A 23,073-nucleotide genomic window follows, 5' to 3' on the forward strand; every position below is an offset into this window, starting at 1 on the left:
TTGGAGAAGGTTGCCAGACAGGAGTTTGGGTTGCAAGCTTCAGAATCAGGCGAAACATGTGGACTGTATTTGTGGAAGCTACTTCATGGTATGAAAGTTGTACCATTTGCAAGACAGTGCATTTGTGAAACACCTAGATGAGGGAGGGCAATGGAGCTGTCAGATATGCAGATCTATCAAATCTGTTAAAAAGGAAATCTTGACACTTGCAAATGAGGAGCTTGATCCGCCACTGTCAATCCATTGACAACTTAATACCATAGTTTCATCCCATCATCGGGAAACTGACCTTTGACCTCCTGCACAGTTAATTGCCCATGCCCACTTCACTTCCAGATCCCAAGAGCTTCACAAGATTGTGACCACTGTCGTAAGCATCTGCTAATTCTATGTAAATAAAATGCCTCCAATTACCAAGAAAATTCAGATGGGGTCAGTGCTGGATAGCACCAACTGATTTTTGAAAACTTTGTTTTCATTAAATGGAATAGAAGAACTAGTCTATTACACTCTGTAATAATACTCCTTAACATGTTCATATCACAGAATTGTTACAGTGCAGAAGGCAGCCATTTGACCCATCATGTCTGTACTGACTTTCTGAATGAGCAACCCACCCCTGCCTTCTCCCTATAACCCTGCACATCCTTCATTTTCAGTTAACTTAATTCCCTTTTGAATGCTTCAGTTGGGAATTAGACTGTTATGTGAAAAGGATGAGTGTGCAGGATTATGAGGAGAAGGTGGGGGTATGGCAGTAGGTGACTGTACAAAGTGACAACATCTGCTCTTTCAATAGAATCAGTAAGTGCGAGGATATCTTCTTTAAGATTCTGGGTTATTGTTCTCAAAAAGTGGTTACATTATATTAATAATTGAAATCATTAAATAATATTAGATACAGAAGAATAACATTTTCAATATTTAATGGCGAGACTATTTAACTATGCAGTCACATCATACTCAAGTCACATCCTGTTGTGACCCACATCCGTACAACTGTAATTTTCAATAGGAATTATCACAGAGCACTCGCACACCAGAATTAGAGAGCCAAATGTGAAATTCCTACTGCGAGCTCATCAAAGGTCAGCTAACACAGCACAAAGCAAAACTGAAACCTGCGATCTTCCTGGTTTGTACCACAACATGTATATATCCACTGAGCTACATGGGCTGATGGCGGGGGGGGTGGGGGGGAGGGTATGTATTCTATTCATTGTCGGTTTTTTCTTGACTTCCATTTTCATAATCCAATAGCAGTTGTGTGTATTGAAAAAGCAACAAACTTTTCACATTTTGTGTACTGATTTTAACACTTCAGTAATGACATTTAATGATGTGCTGGCTCCACTGCCATTGCTCAATTCCAATTACATTCTGCAAATATACTGTCCTCCCTGTGGGCAATGCTTGAAAATTGTTTGTGAAATCTTACATCCATTTTCTTCCATAATAAGGACAGCTACTTCAGTGAGCCTTCCCTAGAGTGTTCTTTAATTGATTCAATTCAAGTCGACATCAGTATGTTATCGAATACGTACTGAACTCACATTGCATGACTGCAATGAATGGGACCACAGGGAATGGCAGACACTGCATGAGCAAAATCCACATCAAAGCGAATCCTTAATATAGTAAAGACTGACTTAATTTTCTATCTACACTTTACTGCAATGAAATTGGAGACAAGCATAGTTATAAAATCATTTCCAGTTACTTTGCTTTTTAAACTAAAACTATATGAGCTTTGTGCAAGTACGGAACCTCTTGTTCTAAAAATAAATTAACATTTTAATTAGTTCATTTTTACTTATGCATGAGCCAAGAAAGTTGAATTAGTCATTTAGTGACTAATCATTTCACTTAAAAGATTTATAAGCCAGAATAGGTCAAGCATTTATCAGAAATGTAACCTGTGTTTAACGTCGCGTTAATATTACCTTCTCATAGTCACAACAAAATGTATTAGAATCTTCTATGAATGTTTTAACATCGATGATTAGTTCAGCACGGAATGAAGGTTGCAAAGAGATGAGATGATTCTGTACTTCTGTTGCACGTAAAAGGAGCTTTTCCCACGTGTAACGCAATGTATCCACTCTGTCAGAGTCTTCTTTCACTACTTGGATCTCATATTTATTTAACATGGCAAAAAATTCCTGCATTATTTTAAAAGAGAAGCCATTAAAGAAAAAAAACCTGCTTTCAATATATGCATCTTTTGTTTACTTTTTCTTTATTTTCTACCAGCATGGCCTGACAAGTGTTCTCATTGGCATGTCGCGTTCTTTCAAAACTATCCCGACAGTTAACTGCAGAATGCCAAGAATAAACTTGCAAAAGCAAACACAATTTAATTAAATTCGATTCAAAATCAAAATGAAAAATGATTTTCCAACCATTTAAATTAAGCAACTTCAAGAGATTGTAAGCACTACTTTGAGGATTTTGGGGTCTTTGAACAATATTGCTATTCCACCAGCCTACTGAGGTTTCAATACTCGGTGTTACATATTACATATAATTTTACAGCACAGAAACAGGCCATTAAGTCCAACAGCTCCATGTCAGTGTTTATGCTCCACTTAAGCCACCGTCCATCTTACTTAATTGCACCTTGTCAACACATCTTCTATTCTTTTCTCCTTCATGTATTATTTAGCTTCCCACATTTAAGGTATAGGGGGTGATTCTCCCATCCCGCTGCACTGCGTTTCTAGAGATCGGGTCTGCAGGGGGCTGGTTGGGAGGTGTGTGTGGGGAGGGGGGGGGGGAATTGGGGGGTGATTTCAAAGCTGGCCCGGACATGTTCGGGGGGGCCAGCAATCAGGCCATGGGGGTGGGAAGGCCAGCGATGCAGGGGTCGTGCGGCTGGCCAGTGATTGAGCTGGCCAGCAATCGGGAGGCCGGCAGTGCGGGGCCACTGCGCACACACCAATCTCCGCTCTGACAGATCGTCGTACGCGCAGTGGCCTGCTCAGCACCATGCTGCCAGCCTCTCCAACGGGAATAGGTCCCACCCACTGATCTTTCAGGTGATTTACGCTAGTGCACTCTGCAGTGCACAGAGTGTGGGAGATTCATTTTAAAACTCCCGCTTAAAACAAAGCATGATTTACTCCAGTTTTTACGCGAATTCGACACGTGGAATTTTTTGGGGAGAATCTCCCCCATCGTGCGCAGTTGACGATTTAATATAAACCGTGGTACTGTTTTCCACAGAATTAAACAATGTCATATCAGAGTAAGAAAAGATTGGTTAACTTTCCTCTCATTAAAGGAGTTAGGTTAACTACTGGGGAGCAAAACACTGCCCTAAAATTTTGTCACCAATATTAGCAGAAAGCAACCTAGGGTCAATTATAGTGCATGGTGGCACAGTGGTTAGCACTGCTGCCTCACAACGCCAGGGTCCTGGATTCGATTTCAGCCTCGGGTGACTATGCATGGAGTTTGCACATTCTCTCCGTGTCTGCATGGGTTTCCTTGGGGTGCTCCAGTTTCCTCCCATTGTCCAAAGGTGTGCAGGTTAGGAGGCTTGGCCCCTTCGTGTCCAAAGATGTGTTGGTTAGGTGGATTAGCCATGGTAAATGCACGGAGTTATGGGCATAGGGCGGAGGGAAAGGCCTGGATGGGATGCTCTTTCAGAGAGTCAGTGTAGACTTGATGGGCCAAATGGCCTGTTTCTGCAGTGGAGGGATTCTATGGTTCTATAAATATAGATGAATTGCACTCTAATTGCTTTAAATTTTGCAAATTCTTTCACATAACACTCTCTCAGAATAATTCATTTTCATGCCGTTGGACAGGGATTTTCACCCTGCCAAGTTAGGTTAATTCTTTTAAGGCAGAGGTGAAAAGATCAGATAGCATTTAGAAGTTTACTATTTTATATGTATTATTACCTAAAACTATTGCAAACGAATAACCATTGTGATAAGATGCTTGAATAAAAATGGAAAAGACTCTTACCTCAATAGGCCCAATCTGTAAATCAATGTCAATCTGTTTCTCCCGGATCTCTTTCAAAGAACCCATGATTATTCTTATATCGTCCATATCACTGACTGGGCGATTTAGTTTCTTAGAAGTTTCTTCTACAAAAGTCAAGATATTATCCAGATTTGTCCTATAAATTTCATTGCAGTGGTGGGAATACCCAAACATCCAAGCTCTGCTTTCTTCAATCAAGGCTACCTTCAAATCATCTGTTTTTAAAAGATATGCAAAACCATTAAAATAATAAAATTAGATTAATCACAGAATCTCTGATTTCTCAGGGCAGAAAGTCCACTTCTGATATGTTCATGACCACAGCAGAGAATATTTTTGATATTTACAGACATAAGGAGGGTTTGAACAGCATTGAAAAAATGAGATCAAGTCACTTGTAGTCCTGTTAATGTCACCATGATCTTTTAATCTACCTTCCATGGTGTTGAACATGGAGAGTCAGACCTTAGTCTGGCCTAGTTTCGGTGTGAGGTGAAAAAGGAATAATTGTACTAAGTCACACAGACATAATTCAATCTTTACTTTAAAGTCATACATTCTAACTTTATTTTTACATTGCTATTATATGCTCCTGGGAGCAAAGTTGGATAGTCTCCAAGAACAAGTGCCAAATACACTGCGTCATTGACTGCGTCAATGCCAGCAATATAACCCCAAGGACTTGGAGGCAGTGCCAAAGGAAGTTCAATGACCTTACGAGTGGTCGATATGAGTAAATGTATCTTCAAATGTCATATCTTTACACGGCTGGAGAGCAGAACACACTGTTCAATTCACCAATCAATAATCTTTATCAAACATGAATCAGAATCATACTTCATTCCCTCACACATTTAGCACTGCTGCAAGCCTCACACACAGATCTCAAAGCTTGCACATGTTGCCAGTAATTCAACTATGACAGCCACATAACACAAACAGATTGCATCACATTCACTGACACACTCCCCTTTCTTTTGCAGGACAAGGTGACAAAAAACTGCAGCAGTATCTCATTGAAAAGGGACAGGCATGGTTGCAGGTCCTTATCCCCACAGTGGTGGTTGTTACCATTGGTATGGCTGGAATGAGGCCATGGCCAGCAGCATGGCTGAAACCATCACAGTATGCTCCTACCAAATCCTCCTTGTCACATTCTACTCTCTCCACATTACACAACCTATTCTAATTTACAAGCAGAGAATCAAAGCAGGTGGTCTTGTGGTGCAGTGGGTAGTGTCCCTGTTTCTGAGTCAGAAGCTCTTTGGTCAAGTCCCATTCCAGGACTTGATGGCCAAGGAAGCTGCATTATAGCATGGCCAAAATAGGTTGAGTACCAAACTGTAAATCTTTCCAACACACACCCAATGCCAGGCGATAAGAGCAGAAGAGATTCTTGGTCAGCCAAGTGATGTGAAGAATTGGAACCTCTAGCACCACTATCCATAGCTCCAGACTATGACATGCATGTAAAAACTACATGTTACCACAGCAACTCAGACTCCCTGAGTGAACTGCATCAAACTCTGATGGTCTAAACATGCACAACTTACTTCCCTCCTGTCCCCTCAGCACAACCCCACCTTTGTGCCTTTTGTTTTCCAGATGTAAAGACGGGATCTGCACATGGTGAATCACTGGGTATAAATGACCTGTTACCAGTCCAGGCGGCAAGGGTAGTGCAGGTAGTTGCTGGCCTGAGGCTCCACTGCAGAGGATTTAGGAGAGGACTTTGCTAGGGCAGTCTGTCGACAGAGGCTGATGGATATGTACACATAAATGCCCGGTGCACTAACAGGTCTACCAAAACATCTGCAGTTGCTAATAGGGAGCATGGAGGAGACTGGCATCAACTTATCACAGGTTGCTTGGAGCCAATCCTGTCCAACATTGAAAGGTGGTCAACTCCATTGCCATAGTTGTGGACCCTACTACAATGTAGTGCCGGATTGGCAATGTCTCAGCATCTATTGTAGCATAGGCAGAATACACGCACTGTGAGTGGTGCTGTGAAAGCTCAGGCCGATATCATGCAAGTTCAGCTTGTTGGCATACAAGCTCAGATTACCCCCATCATGGCTGTGGATACCAATGTTGGTCCAGAAATCTGTCTTCCTTCAAATTACAAAGATTGCTGAGGTAATGCCCCAGGTATGAATTGCGGTGGATCCATGGAGAGTGAACATTCATCCTTCCACCACTGCCAATGACATTGCTGTTGCATAACAGCCAGCACTGGCTTTGCCTCCCATGCCAAGGTGGAGTATAGTTTGAAGCTAGGCCTTCTAGAACAGAACTGCTCAAAGCCTTCCTACAAGGCCATCTTCCGTCTCAACCACTGAAAGTCAGCATTCTTCCTCCAGCCATGCTGCACCCACTTGGGTAGTTACTGCATAAGAGTGCTATGAAAGGCAAAGGCACACAGAAGTATAGCACTAAGGGTTGTACAAGAGTGATTAGTTGACTTTGGTATGGAACACTGGATGATTTGATTTATAAGGTTGGTTTGAAATGTTTGTTCTGTAGTTGTTTTTATTACATTATCGTGACCAGGAAGACACTATGATGGCCTGTGGCACAGGAAACGCAAGGTGTGGGACAGTTGACCAATACTACAGCAGTCAGATGAATCAATCACTCAGTACCTGGTCAGAAAGAGGTTAAGTTGATTGCCTCCTCCCTTCCTCCTCAGCCTGTTGTTGCATACTTAGTGGTCACCTCACAATGGGAGGGTTGTGCAGTGTCCACCTGAATTTGGCAGCCCTCCTATCCACAATGTTACTGGAAACTGCGATGCAGCACTTCCACTGATGGGAGAATATAATTGCAGTACAATCGGGATTTTACGGCCTTGCTCGGCGAGATCATAAAATCTCACCCAAGACCAACAGAAATTTCCATTCTGGGAACCTCGCCCGCCCCAATTCCAGGGCGAGCGAGGTGATAGTTTGGCCAACATGTTTGCAGAGGTAGTTCCATTATAAATGTAGACATCAGATTTGATAATAGAGAAAGCTGATAAGAACTATAGCAAATATATATTTTTTAATTGTATAGAGGAGCTTTTTAGTTCGACATAAACAATCAGAAATTTGTCCATGCAGCACCCATTTATCAAGTGTGGAAAGGGAGCTGATGGGCAAAATGTAGCGTAGGGCATGTTCAGCTCATTCAGCAGGCAGCATTGAACCATAACTGGTTAGAAATCCCATGCCCATTACCTAAGCAGATTGGAAATCTAACACTGAGTTCAGGGCCTTTGCCAAAACTGAGCAGTTAAACCAGAGCTTTGAAGAGGCCACTAGAGTCTGTTACAAAAAAGATAAATAACAATTTGTTTAGTCACTTGCGTGTGCAAGAGTTTTGACTCCATGATAAAACTGCAGACTGGCTACATTCACACCCTGTCCCGTTTTCATGGTTCCTTCCCTCCCCACCTGGACTCACATGCTCTCTGCTGTTGGCGTCTCCACCAGTCAACCTTCATCATTTTTTGTAGCCAGAACAATGCCCCTTGGAGACATCAGTTGTGTCCTAATGACACAGGATAACCATTTTCATTGACCCTCTTGCTCGTTAGTCTCAATGTGGTCAACTTCAAACTTGAAATTGAGTGCAAACCAATTTCCAAATGATGTGTTATAAGGCTATTTCTGAAATCTAGAATATTGCTAAACATTTTGTCTCGATCGGATCTAAATCCTACATCAGGACATGCAGTTCTTTCAAATGTATCATTTTGAAAAACCTTTAGACAATATTTCCTCCCTTCAACTGGAAGGTTACCTTATATGGGATCAGAATAGCCTCAATTTGGTTCTTCACTTAAAGGGGATATAGCAGAGTTAGATAAGCAATCAAAATATTGTCTCCTTTACAGCATCACAACTATGTTATTGTTGTCTATACTTTGCTAAAAAGTGTAAAACATTCAATGTTAAATATTGAAAAAAGCAGTCACTATTATTTTGCTGCCATCAAATTAATGCCAAGCCAAATTGGATTTAATACTTACATTTCCAGAGGCTTTACAAGTGTAAATGAAAATTGTACTTTAAACAAAATGTTGGATTATTAAACAAATGTTGAAAATAGTAAAAACTTTGTCCAACTGTTATTTTTTTTCTCCTTTAATTGATTTTTATCTTTGCAAAAATCATAGCACTGAATTTCATAAATTAAGCTTTGGAGCAAATACCTGAGCACAGTGCAAGAGCGCCCATATATATGACCCGAGGTTCAGCCTGAATTTGGACTTGCAGGTTGTGATAAAAAGTGATTTGGAATTCAAAGGCAGACAGTGAAGCGTAATCGTCAATAAACTTTGCAAGAGTTTTTTCGCGATCTTGTCTCCAGATATGTTTGTACTTGCTGAATTTTTCTAGAATTTCTTGTAGCCCCTAGGACAAACCAAAAACTTGAGAATTTTAACAGCATTGAAACGTTAAGGAAATTATCACATCTTGGGCTTGATCGAAACAAGATCCAAGCTGACAGGATGGGGCATTACACCCTCTCCCGAGCTTGATCTGAGCATCACCTTAGTCAAAAGGTCGAGATGGCTTTGAAAAATTGCATCAGGTAAAGCCTCAGTTTGACCTACTTGGCTACCTTGATTACAGCAGATGCCATTTCCCTGGCTCTGCACTCAACCCTGGAACACCTAGATAACAAGGACACTTATGTCAGACTCCTATTTATTGACTACAGCTCAGCTTTCAACACTATTATTCCCACGAAACTTATCTCCAAGCTCCGTGGCCTGGGCCTCGGCACCTCCCTCTGCGACTGGATCCTGAACTTCCTAACTCACAGACCGCAATCACTAAGGATAGGCAACAACACCTCCTGCACGAACATCCTCAACATCTCAGCCCCCTACTATAATCCTTATAAACCTATGACTGTGCGGCCAAATTCCCGTCCAATTCGATTTTCAAGTTTGCTGACGACACCACTTTAGTGGGTCGGATCTCAAACAATGACGAGACAGAGTACAGGAATGAGATAGAGAATTTGGTGAACTTGTGCGGCAAAAATAATCTCTCCCTCAATGTCAACAAAACGATGGAGGTTGTCATTGACTTCAGGAAGCGTAAAGGAGAACATGCCCCTGTCTACAAAAATGGGGACGAAGTAGAAAGGGTCGAGATCTTCAAGTTTTTAGGTGTCCAGATCACCAACAACCTGTCCTGGTCCCCCCATGTTGACACTAGTTAAGAAAGCCCACCAACGCCTCTACGTTCTCAGAAGACTAAGGAAATTTGGCATGTCAGCTACGACTCTCACCAACCTTTACAGATGCACCATTGAAAGCATTCTTTCTGGTTGTATCACAGTTTGGTATGGCTCCTGTTCTGCCCAAGACCGCAAGGAACTACAAAAGGTCGTGAATGTAGTCCAATCCATCACGCAAACCAGACTCCCATCCATTGACTCTATCTACACTTCCGCTGCCTCGGCAAAGCAGCCAGCATAATTAAGGACCCCACACACCCTGGACATTCTCTCTTCCACCTTCTACCTTCAGGAAAAAGATACAAAAGTCTGAGGTCACGTATCAACCGACTCAAGGACAGCTTCTTCCCTGCTGCTGTCAGACTTTTGAATGGACCTACCTTGCATTAAGTTGATCTTTCTCTACACCCTAGCTATGACTGCAACACTACGTTCTGCACTCTCTCGTTTCCTTCTCTATGAACGGAATGTTTTGTCTGTATAGCGCACAAGAAACAATACTTTTCACTGTATGTTAATACATGTGACAATAAATCAAATCAAAATCAAAATTACTCTACCCTAGCTCAGGGAAACCACGATCGCAGGCATCTGCATACCCCCCAGTGCAATGGGCTAACCACGTCCCCTGCATGATCATGGTTTCACCCCTGCCAAGTTTCATTTCATTGCTGCGCAATCCCCCATAAGGCTCAGTCAAGATCTGATGAAACCTGTCACATCCACTAATTAAATTGAGGTTGAGACAAGGCTGGGATTCAAATAAAAGGTTCCACCAAAAAACATTTTAGGAATGACTTTCAAAAATAAACATATCAAGCGAATGAAAAATTACTATGAGCAACTATTTTACAATTATTCATACCATGTTTCCCTCCCCATTATTTTAACAGGTTTTTACCCATGCAAATCAATGTTTCACTCACTGGAAAGTGCAATTAGATCCAACTCCAATTAAACATCACTCACAGCAATTTCCAAGCTAATCATTTTACCTTTCTAAATAAAGTTGCAGATGATGAAATTAGAGAAACCAGCTTAATTATCTCTTTATTTTCTGAAATTATCTTGTAGTAATTGTTAGGTTGGGCATAGACAGCAACCACATCTCGCACAGTATTATCTGCACATGAAAATAAGACAGTAAATTTTGCTGGTATTCTGTCATAGAAGAGCAAATTAGTGTCTTATCACGTTACATAGGATATCCAAAAATACCGCATAAACAACTGACTTTCAGATGCACTCCCTATTGCTGTGTACACACAGCAGTATCCAACTACAGCAATGGGATCAAACAGCAAATATTCTAAGATGGATTTCCATGTCCTTTTGCAATTAGGAATGCAGTTTGGAATCACCAAAACTTTGTTTTTTATATACCAAATTTAATTTTCCTGCAAAAAATTGCCCAACACAAATTTCCTACAGGTAGGAAGGTTAGGATTGTGTCACAACCCACACACAACCTTTGATATCAGGGTTCAGCATTGACAGCCTTTGGGGAAAGTCATTTTTCCTATCTCTGATATTTTCATTAGGTTAGATAGATTTTGGAAGGCTTCTGAAAATCTGTCTCGTTAGTGAGTTGGAGAAAGCTGCTGAGGAGTCGGGAACATTCTTCCAGGGAAGTGTTAAATGTCATTATTAGATGCTGTATTATAAATTAGATGTGTTTTTTATTGCAGTGATTAATTATAGGGTTCTATCCTGGAAAGGTAAGTTGATTATGTTGATCAGCATGGTGTAAGGGTTGAGAGTACTATGAATAATTTTTCCAGTGGAAAAGGTACTAAAATGCATTCAAAACTGAAGAAAACAGTGCTTATGAACTCTAGTGTCATGATCTAAAGTGATTTAACAGTCCACAGTGTTTAAAATTTGAAAAGAATGGTCTGCAGCTTTCACTTAGCAGATAAAAAGCAGCCAACTGTTCCTGGATTGCTTTAATTGACTAGCCATCTAGTGTAGCTTAGAAAAAGATCTAACCATCTTTTTTCCAGTTTCTGTGGGATCCATTATCTGAAGTAGTAAATGTTTGCTTTGGCGGCTGAGACCATATGAATGCTTGGCTGAGTTTCAAAATTTCAGAACTACATCTCAGGAAAATTCACCACTGTCCCATTCTAGATGCCAATTTATGATCTGATGATCTTATTAGAAAACTATGAATTTCTGCACAGAGTGCAGCCCAGGGTCTACTCTCAAAGTGAAGCTACAACTTAAGGTACAAGTTGGAGCTGGCACGTGAAGAGACATGAGGAAATGAGGAAACCAGGCAGGAGACATCTCCAAGCCTGGTGCCTTCAGTCAGCAACGTGATTTCTGCAGTCTGTGCATGCCTTGGTGCAGCATAAGTACCTGCATTCATTAATGTGGAAATTACCTGCTACGTTGCCTTCATGAGTATCCACAAAGACATCAATGGGGCGATCACTCTCTTTATCATTTCTTTGTAATTCAGCTATTCGATGGTCACTCATTTTTTTCTGTCAATGAAATTATTTCAGTCTCTGTAAATAATTGTCAGGTGCGCCAGCCATTTCAGCTCATCAGTGTTTTTCACTGTATTTCTTCAGGTAGCTTTCATAGCACAATATGGCTAATATTTCACTCTTACTGCAAGTTAACAAGCTGAGGCTTTTTAATGCTATACACTACCTTGCTTTATAAGTAGAAAGGTATTTCATGCCTGCTGGCATTTACATCATTGATCTCCACAGAGTTCAGTTTGGCGTTTTCTAGAAATTTCCACTTTAAATTTGTTATAACAACATTTTTCTCTAACATTTAGACAAACAATTAATGCAAGCAGCTTGATGAGACATGTCACAGATTAAAAAGAAATTTAAACTTAGTTTGCATTGCCCAACTTCATTATATAGTAGGCAAGAGTTAAAATGTCCATAATACATACTGTTGTCATTCTTTTCTTGTTCCACATAGATATTCCTTTGGAAACATTGATAATGCAGTCACAGACTCTATTCAAAATACCCTGGATTTCTTCCAAGGAGGGATTCAGCACAATATCAGGTATGGCAAGGCAGATGTCAACATGGAGAACTGAGCTGAAGATTTGCTTCGGTTGGTCCGAATTAGCATCTAAGATGAGAGAATCCGTCAAAACAGAGCCCATATACTTGCCTATCATTGTTACTCTAGATCTGCTCGAGCTAATTTCCTGCAAGAATCAGAGCAAGGTCAGAAAACACAGCCAGATAAAACCAGATAAAATGTTCACTGCATTGCCACCAATATGTGACTAATAATTTATGTCCAATCCTAATTGCTGGATTATTTATTTAATGCTTCAAATATTACCATGTTGAATACTTGAATATCTTACATGTTCAAATTTCTGTCATAAATTGTTTTTTTACAAATGTATGAGAATATGATGTTCTTTATGATAGAACACAAAGGTAGGAACATTGGACTCAGGAACAGGAGTAGCCCCTCAAGCCATTCAGTAGGGTCATGGCTAATTTGGTTGTGTCTCAAATTAATTGCATAGCCACCAATAAATCTATGTGCTGACTTTATACTGCTAAAACTAATCACATTTTATTTATTTTGGTCACAGAATTCAGCCTCCGGGATCTTGCCTGGAACATTCATAGGTAAGGGAGCAGGATCAAACAGTACAGGTAAAATTGAATTGAGGTATACTGTCATTTATGATTAGAGCTGGGCAAAATTTTCCCATAATTTGTCAGTGTCAGGCTCTGACTGAAAACCGGTGTGTATCGCTCCAGATCCTGGGCTTTCTGACCAGATTTCAGCCAATCTAAACCAAAGAAATCGGGAGGGGTGAGGGGGTACTTTATGTCATCACTCTGGCAGGGCCTGATAGAGCCAGCAAGGCCGGCTCCATAGAAATCGAAGCACCATCTTTAAAGAACACCCCAGTCAGTGTTGAATTAAACTCCCCAATCCCTACACAACCCCCACGGACACAGAGTCAACCTGTGCTGGGGCAGTGCCAGGGGTGGGGCAGTGCCAGGGGTGGGGCAATGCCAGGGGGCATGTCACTTTCCCCTCCAGGGGCTATCCAGATCTTGGTGCCTAAGGCAGGAGCCTCTCGACTGGATCCTATCTTTAAATACCTGTTGTGAACATCATCACGTGACATCATGCCAACAAGGTTTGGATATTTAGTGAGGAGGAATCATGTTGTGAGAAAGCCTATTAATAATATCCAAGTGTAGTCAAATGTATTTAAATGAGGTTCCCGCCCAGTGTGGACAGAAACACCGTGTATATCACCAATGAGGAGCAAGGGGAAAATCGAGAAATGAGATCTCGCCGGCTAGAATCTTGTTTCCCACATCTTGCGGGGTTTTGCACCTGCATTGCCATTTACACTTGCAGCAGACACAGGAGCAAAATCGTCCTAAAATCTCTAACAACCACATAATTTCTTTAAAAGTTAACTAACACGATGATTCAGCGTGACTTTCCTAGCGAGGAAGCCTTGACTGGGTTACAGACCTTGTCATACTTCTGTCAGGACAGCTATGCAATTTGTTGTTCATAATTGCATTTCTGAAAGGCGGCAAGTGATTAAGTACTTGGCAAATCTTCAGCACTTCTCCCAAATTAGAATGCTGAACACCATAAAGTACTCTGATTGGATCTTTAAGGATGGATTCAAACCAGCCGACTTATATTTTACTGTCATTCAGATCTAATATTTCCTCCAATCACTTTCAATACTCAGCTTCTTCCGTAACTTGCAATGGGTTTGTAAAATATGCCTTTAACACTAGGCTTCCGATTTACTACTTCAAGCTTCAATATTCTATGACTTGAATTAAAGAGTGCCAAAGTCACCAAATCATTCATGTCGAATTATTTAATTATAGATCATAAAAGGAGCAGAACATATCTCAAACAGGCAAACTCTATGAACCTCAGAATCATACCCTGATGATGGGCCTTGGGCAAAGTCTGCATACGTTTTCTTACTGTTTCAAGAGCATTGCGTATGACCTTAACTAGTGCATCTACGTTTCGGCGGCTGAAGTGATTGAGCAGTTCCTTTGCCTCTTGCTTCAGGAACCTGGGATCTTTCCATTTCCTCACTGCTGAGGTGGAATGAGCGTCTGAAGAAAGGTCTACTGGGGATTGCACCGATACTTTTGTTTCCTTATTTTCTGTCGTGAAGAATAAAATATTGTAAATGCTTCCAGCCAAATTAATAAAAATCCTCAATTTTCCAACACCGCCAGTCAAATTGTAGATATTTTTGGTGTTGCCTCTGTTTGTCAATGCAGACCACAAGATATTAATTCACAGAATCTATGTTTGGAGGTTTGCACAAATGTATCATGACCTCCAAATCTCATATATGCTGTCAAGGGGCAAATGAGAATCATAACAATGAACTCTCCCACAAAGGAAATTCAAATGGAGAGTTAATCAAAGCCTATTGTATCCTCCAAACACATTGAGTAGGAGCAGATTGTCTGATTTTTGATGTATAATTTAATCCAAAAAGAAGAAATACTTACCATCAAAATGCAATTTTCTCCTTAAAAATATCATGGAAAATGTCTGATTCACCCATAACATAGAAATTCTGCAATGCCACTCCTGATTCTGGTTTCTTGGAACAGGATCTGTAATTCACTACATCTGCCTTTTCCCCATATCCCCCAATACCTTTGGTTAAAAGGAATCTCAGCTTTAAAATTAACAATTGACCCAAAGCTAACTCATTTGTGGAAGAGAGTTCCAGACTTCTACCACCCTTGGCATATTACCTGATTTCACCCCTGAAAGGCGTGGCTCTACATTTTAAGGCAATGCATCCTAATTCTAGACTCACTGAACAAGACAAGTAGTTTCTCTCTACATACCATATCATAGAATCCTTACAGTACTGAAAGAGGCCATTTGGCCCATTGAGCATGCACCGACCACAATCCCACCCAGGCCTTAACCCAGTAACCCCAAATATTTACCCTGCAAGTTCCCTGACACCATGGGACAATTTAGCATGGCCAATCCACCTAATCCACACATCTCATGATTCTTTTTGATATCTTTAAAACGTTGATAAAATCACCCTTCATCTTCTAAATTCCATGGAATAATATCCTGGTTTGTGCAATCTCTCTTTGTCATTTAACCCTTGGCGTCTAGGTACCATTCTAGCAAATTCTCCCCAAGACTGTCCTAAACTGTGATGCTCAGAACTGCACTCCAACAGTAGAGTTAGAGTTATTATAGTACAGAATGAGCTAATTTACATGCTGGTTCTCAGTAGAGCAATCCATCAGTCCCAATTACCCGCTCTATTCCTTTGCCCCTGCAAGTTTATTTCCCTGAAGTGCCCATCCAATTTCCTTTTAAAATCATTAATCAGCTCCAATTCCACCATCTTAGACAGCAAGCTCCAGATCAGCGGTTCCCAACATATAGTCTGTGGACCACTGGTGGTCTGTGAGAGTACTGCGGGTAGTCTGTTGGAAAAAATATTATGCAATTACGTTAAAGTTTATTTATTAGTATCACAAATAGGTTTACATTAACTCTGCAATGAAGTTACTGTGAAAATCCCCTAGCTGACACACTCTGGCGTCTGTTCGGGTACACTGATGGAGAATTTAGCATGGCCAATGCACCTAACCACCTCGTCTTTTGGACTGTGGGAGGAAACCGGAGCACCCGGAGGAAACCCACACAGACATAGGAAGAAGGTACAGACTCCACACAGACAGTGACCCAAGCCAGGAATTGAACCCGGGTTCCTTGATGCTGTGAGGCAGCAATGCTAACCACTGTGCCACCGTGCCACCCCATTCTGTCCTCAGTACTTCTTCCAAGTTGCTTGGTAAAGCTGCAACATGCCTTCTAATCCCTTGCATTCTCGCCTACTCGATATTAACACCAGCATTCATTGGCAGTTCGATTATTTATTTTTTGTACCTGTCTGTGATATTAAAAATATGTATTTATATGGACCCGAAAGGCTCTTTGGACCTCAATTTCTTCTAGCTTTCCACCATTTAGGAAGAACTCTGATCTATCTTCTAGAACTATATGTAGAATAATGATGATGCACATGGTCCTTTGGAACAAGACATAATAAAATTGTTATCAACATTCAAACATTCAATGGCTTTAAAATATTAAAAAATAAATTGTTGAACCTTTTTACATAATTGGAGTTATGTTTTTTTTAACTTTTGAATCTTTACATGCCAATATAATTACTTGTATGGTTGTAAGTTCTCAACAAAAAAGTATCTTTGCAATTGGTAACTCTGTCAAACTGATACGATTATACTTAAGCTTAAGAGAGTTGATAACATTCTATGTGTGTGGCCATTTGAAAAATTCAGAAGCACTTTAAATCTACTCACTCCCAAAGCCAAAGCATACTACCCAATGATGTTTATAGAAATCATAGAAACCCTACAGTGCAGAAGGAGGCCATTCGGCCCATCGAGTCTGCACCGACCACAATCTCACCCATGCCCTACCCCCACATATTTACCCGCTAATCCCTCTAACGTACGCCTCCCAGGACACTAAGGGGCAATTTAACATGGCCAATCAACCTAACCCGCACATCTTTAGGTTTAATCTTCTGTAGTGATATTCTATTATTCCCTGCTACGAATCCTTCAAATGTGAGAAGGAGAAAGCATTGTCATCTGAATATATTCCATCAACTTTGATTTTATATTACTAATTTGATTTAATTAATAACACATTACAGCAACAGCAGAGCATGAATGAATCCTTAAGGCAACATGTGTGAGGCTCATTCCAGTTCCATTATACCTTCTATGTCATCATTTTCATCATCGGAATCATCATCAAGCAGCATGTTAATGAGTTCATTGGTTGCTACTTCCACCAGCATACTCTTACATTGCAGTGACTGGGCTCCTTTGATGCACATGTCCTATCAGAAAATGGATGTTACTTAAAAATAAAAAAAATCTTCCAATTTTTTCAATATATATGTGTGTATACAGTGAAGACAAATATATAAATATAAAATGGAAGAGGACAAAGAATTGTTTTTAAATCATTGAATGTTCACACCATTTAATCAACAATATATTATTTCTACATGATTATTAATTAGTGACACTGTTTTTTCCTGAAATACTTGAACTCTCCATTCCTATAATTCTGGCCTTTTGTATACCCAGGGTTCCCAAATTGTGATATGTCTACCTATGGAAGGTTTGTAAGACATCTCTGGAGTGATGTGAAAGAAATTGCCTAATGGCAAATCCTCCAATTGCTCGCTCTTTCTCATTCACTCCCTCCCATTTCACTGCAACCTGTTACAATTTCTACCAAATTAAGAGTTGTAGACTCTCAGCTAACAGCATTGATTTTAGTGCGGGCAGTTCAACAAAAAAGCCTCCAGGGGTTGTTCAAAGCATTTGACTGGGTTTAAGTCTTTGATAAGTTGAGCATCCCCATGTTTTATTTATTAACGTAGTTTAAAATTAAAGGAAAGACTTGCAATTAGGAATATTACCAAGGTCAATACTGACAAGACATTACAAGAGGTAGTGGAGGCAGGTCACAGATGCTTGGGTATATTCCTTGTGTTAATGTGTCCAGCCTTTGACTAAAATCTTATTGTTCTGCAAGTGCTGAATTTTAAGGCCCCATAGGAGAAAGCGCAGTGGTGGACAGCTGCAGAATTTTGTGCCTTCGGCTGGCATGCTGATTTCCCAGGCCGTTTTCCCAAGGTGGGTGGGGGATGCAGCAGGGCTAGCCACCTGCAAGATGCAAGAAGCCCAGTCTGAAACTGTAAGTGCACCGGACACACACACAATCACCATATTACACTCTAATTCTGATTTTTATTTATTACTCTTTTGTCTTTGCTCAGCAAGCTGTTTCCTTTCATACCTCCCTTTTCAAATTCATGTGCATTGTGCCGGATGTTATCTTTCTGAAATTTGCTCATTGGCCCCTTGAGTGAATAGAAATTTGAAATGTAGCCCCTCTAGGTGAAGAGGTAGGACAGCCCTGTTATAGAATATACAAGGACCTGGTTCCATTAACGGGCTCTGCTTTAAAGGGCCCTGGACAGCCAACACAATGCCACTATACCTGTGTACAGCTTAAAAACTCCTCACATGGCCATGGTGTATCCTCAGGAAATTCACAAAGTGATGTGGTGCTCATATCCTGCAGGATCCAGTCAATACGATATTCAACAAGATCATTTATTCTGCGAACCAGCAAATCAATTTCTCCTTTGGGACAGAAACATTGGAACAATTCAAATAAAGGCCTGAAAATCTGTAATCACAAATTCAGAAAATGGAAGAAGATGATGAATGGAACTACTTTCACATCAATTGGAGCTTATAAAATTCTCCTTTTGCTATAACTAGAACATATAAAGATTTCTGTTGAACATATTAGCCTTCATGATTATTACCATCTATGTGTGGTTGGCACGGTGGCACAGCGCAGGGAGCCGGGTTTGATTCCTGGCTTGGGTCACGGTCTGTGTGGAGTTTGCACGTTAGACCATAAGACCATAAGACATAGGAGCGGAAGTAAGGCCATTCGGCCCATCGAGTCCACTCCACCATTCAATCATGGTTGATTTCAACTCCATTTACCCGCTCTCTCCCCATAGCCCTTAATTCCTCGAGAAATCAAGAATTTATCAATTTCTGTCTTGAAGACGCTCAACGTCTCGGCCTCCACAGCCCTCTGTGGCAATGAATTCCACAGACCCACCACTCTCTGGCTGAAGAAATTTCTCCTCATCTCTGTTCTAAAGTGACTCCCTTTTATTCTAAGGCTGTGCCCCCGCGTCCTAGTCTCCCCTGTTAATGGAAACAACTTCCCTACGTCCATCCTATCTAAGCCGTTCATTATCTTGTAAGTTTCTATCAGATCTCCCCTCAACCTCCTAAACTCCAATGAATATAATCCCACGATCCTCAGACGTTCTCCCCGTGTCTGCATGGGTTTCCTCCGGGTGCTCCGGTTTCCTCCCACAATCTGAAAGACGTGCTGGTTAGGTGCATTGACCCAAACAGGTGCCGTAGTGTGGCGACTAGGGGAATTTCACAGTAACTTCACTGCAGTGTTAATGTAAGCCTTACTTGTGACTAATAAATAAACTTTAACTTTTATGCTGCTCTAAAATAACAAAACCAACTGGGGTTTGAAAATACTATTTTACTGGTTGCATACAATGATACTTTGCCTTTATAAATGCATCGTGTTACAATGCCCGAATATTGCAGTCAACTGAAAATTGATGTTGCATGCCTTTCTCAATGTTAGTTTAATCCCGGCATTAGTCACAGAAGATCTCTCGTCATCGTGCAAGCTAAGCAGTCAATCCCATTGAAGAATTCTCATGGACAGCAGATTGGGGAGTTAAAAGCATTTTTTCATAATTTTTTCATAATTTTACAGCGCGAGATAAATAAAATTGAGATATTCACGTCGGACTGAGGTAGAAGCTGAAAGGTCAGTAAGTGTTTTACCATAACAGAGAAATTCGACATTTCATTAGTTTTCATCACCAAAGAGGCTGTTTAGCAGTAACTGTGACTCATATAATCATAAAATGGTTGTCGTGCCTAAGGAGGCCACCCAGCCCATTGTGTCTGTCCTGGCCCTCTAAAGAGCAATTCATTTAGTGCCACTTCCCTGCCTTTTCCCTGTAGCCCTGATTTTCTTTTCCTTTTCAGATGATGATCCAATTTCCTTTTGAAATCCTCAACTGATGCCACCTCCACCACAATTTCAGACTGTACATTCCAGATGGTAATCACCTGCTGTGTGAAAACATTTTTCCTCATGTTGTCATTGCTTCTTTTGCCAATAAACTTCAATTTGTGCCCTTTGGTTCTTGATCCTTCCACCAATGGGAAGAGGTACTCCCTATCTACTCTGTGCAGACCCCTCATGATTTTGAATACCTCTTTCAAATCTCCTCTCAACCTGCTCTTCTCCAAGGAGAACAATCCTAACTTCACCAATGTTCCTACGTAACTGTAATTCCTCATTATTGGAACCAGTCTTGTGAATCTTTTCTGGACCCTCTCGAATGCCTTCATATTTTTCCTCAAGTCTGCTGCCCAGAGCTGAATGCTGTGACTCAACTGTGCCTTTAAGAAATGTATTTTTAATCATGTTCTCTGCAGTTTATAAGCAGGCCTGTGTTTTTTCTTTGTTTTTGTTATTGGCACCATGAGGTCTGTAGTAGCATATTTTATTGCTGCTTAAATGATTTAAATGGGGTTTTGTTTGTTTAATCTGGGCCTAATGCACTCTCTGGGATTTATGACCTTTTGAATTGTTGTGGGAAGAATGATTGACAGATCAGGTGGGACAGTCTTTTTTCTCTCCCAAGAGTTCTTTCTCTTTCAATTTTGGTTGCTGGCTAGTTAGAAGCTACTGGACTCCAAACTGAAAAGCAGCATTTCTGTAGCTCTCCCTGGCATTGGAAATTCTGCTGGCTAGCTGGGGCAGTCTTTCTTGTCTTCCTGGAATGAAAACTTTACTGTTGGTGATTTGCTAACTAGAGGTCAGCAGTAGCACTTTCTCTACTTTGAGGTGCTGGGATTTCCAGAACGGAGAAGCCAGAGTTTCAATTCTCCATCCAAAGGACTAATTCACAGCAGGTTTTGCAGAGTTGCAGTTCCAGCATCACGTGAGCATTCTTATTTTCTCTACTAAACCTGGGACGGGTGTAAGGAGGTTTGTTTGGTTGGAAAAGTGCATTTGGTTGTCAAGGTTTATACAATATAATGTTTCTTTTGTTTGTAATTGGTAAAAGTTATTGCTAATTTTCTTTCTATATGTTAACTGTATGTTTAAATAAACTTTGTTTGATAAAAGCTTCCGAGCGGGTCGTTTGAATCACAACTAGAGTGAAACATCTTATGCTTATCCTAGCCAAATTCAAAGTGCAAAACGTATGGTCGAGGCTGACTTCAAAAAATACCTTGGAGTTTCTGACCTAGATTATAACAATGCAATATTCTAGTTGAGGCTGAACCAGAGTTTTATAGAGGTTTAACATAACTTTCTTGCTTTTCTACTCTATGTCCCTATTAATAAAACCCAGAATGCCATATGCTTTATAAATCATTCTCTCAAATTATTCCACCATCTCCAATGATTTATGCACATATACACCCAGGTCCCTTTGCTTCCAAATTCAGGATTCGAAAGATCCTGCCACTGGCCAATGGTGAGCTGCCTCTGCTGCCAGAAAACACGCTGTGATAGGGAGGAAGGGGGGGTGGATTCCAGTCCATTGTTTCTCTGCATTCTTCCTACCAAATGAATCACTCCATACTACTCTGCAATAAATTACATCTCCACTTGTCCACTCATTACACTAACCTGTCTGTGTACATTTGAATTTATACACTACCTTCTTCATGGTTCACAATACTTTCAAATGTCATATCATCCCCAAGTTTTGAAATTATGCCCTGTACACCAAGGTTTAGGTTATTAACATATATCAGGAAGAATAGGGATCCTAACACCAATAGGTGAATTGATCATTCAGAGAGCCAGTGCAAATATGATGGGTCAAATGGCCTTCTTCTGCACTGTGACAACTCTGTGATTTCCAAGATTTCCATGTGTGCACGCTCTTCCCCGGAGAGCAATGGAAGCAGGATCATTGAATACTTTTAAGGCAGAGTTAAATAGATTTTTGATTAACAAGGGAGTCAAAGGTTACCAGAGTAGTGAATCGGGATTTGAGGCCACAATCAGATCAGCCATAATTTTATTGAATGGCAGAGCAGGTTTCAGAGCCTGATTTGCCTACTCCTGCTCCTAAGTCATATGTACAAATGAGGTCATCAACAACACATCCCGTGGAGGAGCGACGAATAACTGATAGCCGCTTCTGTATTTTTGTGTTTAATTCTGCATGTGAAGATGGCAGAAGTTGCTGTTAATTTTGCAAAAGTAATGACTGCAAACACTCGCAATTGCAACTGCAAAACGTAGACCATTGAATATGGTGAGAAACTCAAAATAAAAAATTCTGTTAGGTATCTTATCTCCATTATTTATCAAATAACTTGGAGTAATTTTGACTTTAAGAGATAGTGTAAAATGCGCAATATCTGTTCAACCACCTGATAAACGTCTTTCCCATATTCCATTTTCTTTAACCTCACAGTGTTTAATGGATAGCCAGGCAAATGTTGCACAATAATCCAAATAAAAATGAGCTTCCTTTAGTCAAAGCTGACGTAAAAGGAATTGGCTTAATAGAATTAATTACCTAATTTTGTGTATACATTATCCACAAACAAGTCACTGTTTAATGATGTCCAGTTAAGTGATACAAGACCTGGCTGAAAAGCTTCATCAATCCTGTGCACATGAGGTGCAATAAGGGTCTCATAGATCGGCTTAATTGTTGCACGTACTCTGGAGTTCTCTTCGAGCAATAGCTGGAAATAACCACAAAGAATATTAGGATCCTCAACTCACTTTATAATTTTGATGGAAGGATAAAGTTACTGAGGTTACAATTCCTTGATACTCATCAAGCAAAGCTCTTCAAGGTGCACTAATTGTTAAAATTACCCCTTATCAGTAATTGATGCGAGGAACAATTAAAGACAGCAATCTCATGAGCAGGTAATACAGAAACATTAAACTGGGGTAGTTCAAAACTGTCAGAGAAACTAGACAAGATCATAGCCTTGACACACACCTGTGTGTCTCGAAAAATATATTGATCTATTTTTGTGCTCAAAGTATGGGAACTCGATGCTAAAGAAAGGAAGGTTTTTGGCCGGGATTCTCCCAAAGAAATTCTAAGTGCCGAATTTGCGTAAAAAC

General features: G+C 40.5%; 1 protein-coding gene across 1 annotated transcript in view; it reads right to left on the reverse strand.

Annotated features, from left to right (window-relative positions):
* Positions 1 to 23,073, reverse strand: part of LOC144493103 (dynein axonemal heavy chain 5-like) — a 214,417-nt gene that overhangs the window by 151,029 nt on the left and 40,315 nt on the right. Inside the window, exons 17-26 of the mRNA XM_078212005.1 lie at positions 22,508 to 22,679; positions 18,331 to 18,476; positions 17,032 to 17,155; positions 14,163 to 14,393; positions 12,152 to 12,339; positions 11,621 to 11,723; positions 10,230 to 10,357; positions 8,195 to 8,396; positions 3,976 to 4,211; positions 1,944 to 2,162 (exon numbers count right to left, since the gene is read on the reverse strand). Coding sequence (XP_078068131.1) covers positions 1,944 to 2,162; positions 3,976 to 4,211; positions 8,195 to 8,396; positions 10,230 to 10,357; positions 11,621 to 11,723; positions 12,152 to 12,339; positions 14,163 to 14,393; positions 17,032 to 17,155; positions 18,331 to 18,476; positions 22,508 to 22,679 — 1,749 coding nt within the window. The remainder of the gene's footprint in view (positions 1 to 1,943; positions 2,163 to 3,975; positions 4,212 to 8,194; positions 8,397 to 10,229; positions 10,358 to 11,620; positions 11,724 to 12,151; positions 12,340 to 14,162; positions 14,394 to 17,031; positions 17,156 to 18,330; positions 18,477 to 22,507; positions 22,680 to 23,073) is intronic.

Source organism: Mustelus asterias, chromosome 4 (genome assembly GCF_964213995.1).
Source record: "Mustelus asterias chromosome 4, sMusAst1.hap1.1, whole genome shotgun sequence".
Taxonomy (NCBI): domain Eukaryota; kingdom Metazoa; phylum Chordata; class Chondrichthyes; order Carcharhiniformes; family Triakidae; genus Mustelus; species Mustelus asterias.